We start from the raw sequence: 5,132 nt of genomic DNA, 5'->3' as shown, positions 1-5,132 counted from the left end.
TTGGGCAGAGTCGTTGATAGAGAGATAAGTTTTGATGGGCATAGAAATTGATGTTTCTAGGGTGACAGACTAGATTCTTTTATCAATTCAACCTAGAGTTTGGATTGTAAGGGTCCCTAGTAGGTCTTATAGAGAGGGCATAGTGGGCAATCTGGAAGTGAGAGGTTAGAATCTACTCAACACTACTACACAAGCTGGTGAAAAACTCTCGGTTAACCAATGTTTTTTGCTAACACCGATAGGGGATAAATAATATGAATTCTTCTATTTGGCATAATACATCATGTTATCCTTTCATCATTTAAATCCTGCACTAATTAACATCTCTTTGTAAGGGGAAAGATCTTTTCATAACATTTCAAACTCTCTTTTAAATTTTATTAGTCAGTTACACTTTATTAGCCTTTTAATTTTTTGCTAGTTTTTTTTTTACTTTGTTCTTATTTTCTACTTAAATTTAGTGTTAAACTGCGGCCAACATTTCGATATTGTTTCCCTATCATTATTATCTGCAATTTAGATAGAAGTTTTGCAAGTCAAAATTAAGAACTATCTATTTTCTAAATCATTTTATTCACACTAGCCACTAAATATAATTTGGGCCAAGTTTTTGGCAAATTTAATAAAGATAAATATTAACGTAATTGCGGGCCAGGTCAGCCCCCACTAAATCTTGTTAAAGGAGAGGTGTCTGTTAGATTATGATGGTACACTCTTTGTTTGAAATCCCAAGTTCATCCTAACCACACGAGAGACTCTACTATGGATTCCTTGAAGAGTGCCAATTGATAACCTCTTGACCGATCAAATAACAGTCGACCAATCAAAGGCTTTCAACCTACTGAATGACAAGAATATCATGTCATCAGATGCCCTTCTTTAAGCAGTTAAGAATACAAAACAATGTTGATACATGTTTTAAATATGAAAGGGCGCCAGAGCGGTTACAAATATGAAAATCTGTCATAACAACTTATAAAGTGCCTATTAAAACAACGAAAAACAAGTGATTTTACACCGAGTATTCCAGAAATCTAAAAATTGTCAGTCTTTCAGATAAGAAAAGACTACTGAATTTACTCTATCAAAACTTGCACTATTATGCGCGCGCACACACACACACATTCTCTGTTTCTCTCGACCACCCTACGCTCTATATCTTGGACCGATTTATCCTTATATATAAAAAATAATCTATATTTTTATAAAATAAATTTTTTTTAGCTGCGTCGAGGACCGTACTCAACTTTCATTAAAAGATGAGAATTACTAGCTGATAAAAGTAAGAACCAGATGAAACCAAAATTTGGAGCTGAGAAGTATTTTGATCAGAAGCGGTATTTAATATGTTGGTGTAATAAACTTATGAAACCAGCAATTGGACATAATTGTTGTACAAAAATAGAGATTATGTAAAAAAGAAATAAGCCCCGGCTGCAGAGATCAAGCAACAATAACATCAAAAAATGAAGTAGAAAAATTAAGAAAATATCTTAGAGTGATGTGGTGGTACGCACTTACTGCCACATGTACCACCTGAAATATTTAAGTATGAAAGACGCGCGCAGAATTGAGTGTGTAAAGTAGGTTATTTAAAGGGTACTAGGGGTTATATACGTGTTATTGGGGGTATAACCTCACTATAACCTCATAATAATTTCAAAGTAAGCTACAAATATATAAAGTAACCTACAAATATATGAAAACAGAACTACATAACTTATTGGTAGATTTTGGAGGGTTATAGTGAGGTTATACCCCCAATAACAAGGATATAACCGTAATACTCTTTGAATAATCTTCTTCCGCACCCAGTTCTGCTTGCGTCTTCTGTACCTAAATATTTCTCCCCGAAGGAAGGTGATACCCATAATTTACTCAACTGGTGTGATCCTCCATGTTCAACTGCCACACTAACAAATCCTCATTTCAAATAATCTCCCATAATTATATTCAAAATTCAAATCTAGTATCTTAATTATAATATTATATTATATTTATTAAAATAAAAAGTAACATAATTAAACTGAAAACACATTTAAAATTATTCTAATTAAACACACACACACAAATCATTCAAATTCATACGTAAATTCTATTTAAAATTTTATATAACTAAAAATCAAGATAATTTTATAAAACCAGCATGGAAAAAAAAAACCTAAAAAATTAATTCAAATCTAATATTTTACCTCTCATGCTGCTGCACGCATTCATTACTTGTAGGCGGGCATGGCGTCTCTCACAATGAAACCTCTTTAAAACCTTCCCCAACTCCCTCAATCTTCCTTATCCATGGAAGTCACGGGAACACCCCTATCCTTCTACCATTGCTAACCGAAACCCTGTAACTGATTTCATCTACTGGGCAACCTAGGGCTTGAAGTAATTCACGAGCAAAATTGATCAGATATCTGCACTCAAGTTCCGGCATTTCCTGGATTTCTGTCTTGTAACAGGGAAGCAAAATCTAGCACTGAAACTATTCTCTAGCTTTTCAAGGAAATTCCAACTCTCTACAATAAGCTTATTCTGGCACACTTCCCATGAAGGAGACAACTATGGAAACCCTGATTCCATTAATATCCGGCTTCCCAAGCTTCTTCGCTCTGTTCTCCATCATATATCTAATTGGTTACTCTCTAGTTTTCCGAACATGGCATCCAAAGCCCCGTCTCGACGCGTCGAGCTGCTTGATCTCCCTGGCTCACGGAACCCCCGCGGTGTTCTTAGCAATCTCGTCACTTCTCGCCAATCCATCGTCCTTCGCGTCTCCGAACTCCGATTTCCAAAATCTCGTTCTCGACTTCAGCATTGCTTACTTTGCCGTCGATCTCCTCCACCTATTCATTTTTTTCCCCGCCGATTTTCTCTTCATCGCCCATCATCTTGCCACCCTTTTCGTGTTTGTCACTTGCAGATATCTCGTTCGTCATGGCGCTTTCTCAATTTTGGTCCTTTTGGTTCTTGCGGAGTTAACCAGTGCTTTCCAGAACATCTGGACGCTTGCTGGGCTTCGAAGAGAAGAGTTTCCCATGGCCGAAAATGTTCATAGAATCTTGTCACCACCATTCTTTGCTTTGTATTCGATCATGAGGGGATTGTTGGGTCCGCTGTTCTTCTTAAAAATGAGCATGTTTTATTTGAGTGGTGCCGCGGATGACGTAATTTCCAGGTGGATTTTGGTTTCTTGGATTGTAGTGGTTGGTGGAGCTATATTGGTCAGCATTATATGGATCACAAATCACTGGATGAAGCTTTTTAGGGAGAGGAAGACAGTTAGTGATAAGAAAGGGTATTAGTTCTAATGTAACAAACAAATGAGGATTGCTTGATAATTGAAATAGATTGGTGCTTCAGGTGTCGGGCTGAAATTAACAGCATAATGAGTTTTTGCTCCCTGAGGTAATAGAATATGTATCCTGATTTATGCCTAATGCATATATCGTTATTTAACTTTGTTAATATAATGTTATGTTACATGCAATTCCTTTTTTCTTTTTTGTTCAGAATGTGATAGTTTGCTAATGTTTTTCATGTTGGGTATGTAGCATTCTTCTTAAAGATTATATTTCTGTATGGTAGTTCATTGAATTGTGTATTATCTATAGTTTATATATCCTAATAGGAATATACTGATCTTCGTCTCTTTGTTTTTGTTATTTTCATTTATTTTTTATCTGTGTGTGTGTGTGTGTGTGTGGTGGATCTATATTATTCTTTGATGATACCCAAACCCTGTAGATATTAGCAGAACCATAGATAAACATAAATAAAGGGTAACTGAAAGAGAGAGAAAGGGAAATTTTGAATGATTTTTGTTTCTTCTCATTAGGGAATTCAAAGAGTTGTGTTTTTGTCCTTTTCAAAATTCCCCTTTGATCCCATCTTTATAGGATTTATGAGCTCGGCAGGAAAGTCTTTGCTTTAATCTATTCAACATATATGTCTGATACAGAGAATTGGTTATATTGATAAGAATTTCAATATGTATATCTGGACTGTTGCTTTGACTAGTGCTTCAAACGTCTTGGCAATTGAAGAAATGAAGTAGTTGCTTTTTGAATATGGTTCTTTAGGAGCTCTGGGCGAGTGCCTTCTAGGTTGGGTGAATACCTTCTAAACTATTCTCAGTTGGCAAGTTTGAAATGAAGTAGTTGCTTTTTGAATATGGTTCTTTATGAGCTCTGGGCGAGTGCCTTCTAGGTTAGGTGAATACCTTCTAAACTATTCTGAGTTGGCAAGTTCCCTTCTGAGCTTGGTGAATGCCTTTTGAGCTTAGGCAACTGGCTTTGAGAGCTATGAACCCTAATCTTTAGTTGGTTCATATTGTCTCCTCTGCTTTACCCTAAAGCAAATATTTATGTATACATTTATTCTTCTGTTTCTTTTGTATTTTTGAAAAGTAACTTAAAAAGATCTAGAATTAAGTGAGACATTTATTATTATTACTATTTTCATGAATTCGTAAATGAGAATATAACAAATTTAAATATCATTTTTTATTCTTGTGCCAAGAGTAGCTACCTTTATTACTTTGATACTGACTCTGATATGACCTCCTTGTATATTAGTGGCTGCAATCATCTATAAATATGAATGGGGTCATTTCCTCTAAAGCCTATATTTTGGATTCTCCCTTCTTCACTTGTTACCTTTATTCACTTATAATGGCTAAGTGACCTCACCAAAGATTAAAATATCTCTAACCACGATTCATGCCAAAGCACAAGCAAGTTTTTTTGCATGGAATGAAAAGCAGAAGTGAAGCCAACATATGGAGAAGAATGTAAGGATGTTAGTGGAAAGTAGTGTGAGTAGGGCAATGATTAGTTCTAATCTTAATTCTGTTCGAAGATATCTTGCCACAATGTTCATCGATCATCCCATGCTGAGTGCTCTTTTGGCAAGTAAAGCTTCTTACTTGGTGGTTTTGACTTGGGTAATTCTATCTCATAAAAAAACAAAAAGGACATATTAAGATTAAAATTATAATTTAGGGACATTTCTTTTTGTTTTTTACTTATAAGTGGGACCAATGAGTATATTGGACCCTTTATTATAGGGAGCCGAACAAAAGCATACGAACCAATTCGCCGAATGAAAATTAGTTTTGAGTGGAGAACAGGTTG

General features: G+C 35.4%; 1 protein-coding gene across 1 annotated transcript; it reads left to right on the top strand.

Moving 5' to 3' along the window:
* The first annotated feature begins 2,202 nt into the window (after positions 1–2,202).
* LOC110019833 (TLC domain-containing protein At5g14285-like) lies at positions 2,203–3,475 on the top strand. The gene has a single exon (XM_020717684.1). It carries the CDS (start codon positions 2,547–2,549, stop codon positions 3,300–3,302), a length of 756 nt encoding a protein of 251 aa, XP_020573343.1. The 5' UTR covers positions 2,203–2,546; the 3' UTR covers positions 3,303–3,475.
* Positions 3,476–5,132: the final 1,657 nt, after the last annotated feature.

The sequence above is a fragment of the Phalaenopsis equestris genome, unplaced genomic scaffold, assembly GCF_001263595.1.
Source record: "Phalaenopsis equestris unplaced genomic scaffold, ASM126359v1 Scaffold000082, whole genome shotgun sequence".
Taxonomy (NCBI): domain Eukaryota; kingdom Viridiplantae; phylum Streptophyta; class Magnoliopsida; order Asparagales; family Orchidaceae; genus Phalaenopsis; species Phalaenopsis equestris.
Note: the sequence above shows the minus strand (reverse complement) of the source record. Positions and strands in the feature narration are given on the sequence as shown.

Excerpts from the sequence above, each read along its gene's own strand:
- LOC110019833 (XM_020717684.1), top strand. The coding sequence starts at position 2,547 with ATGAAGGAGACAACTATGGAAACCCTGATTCCATTAATATCCGGCTTC.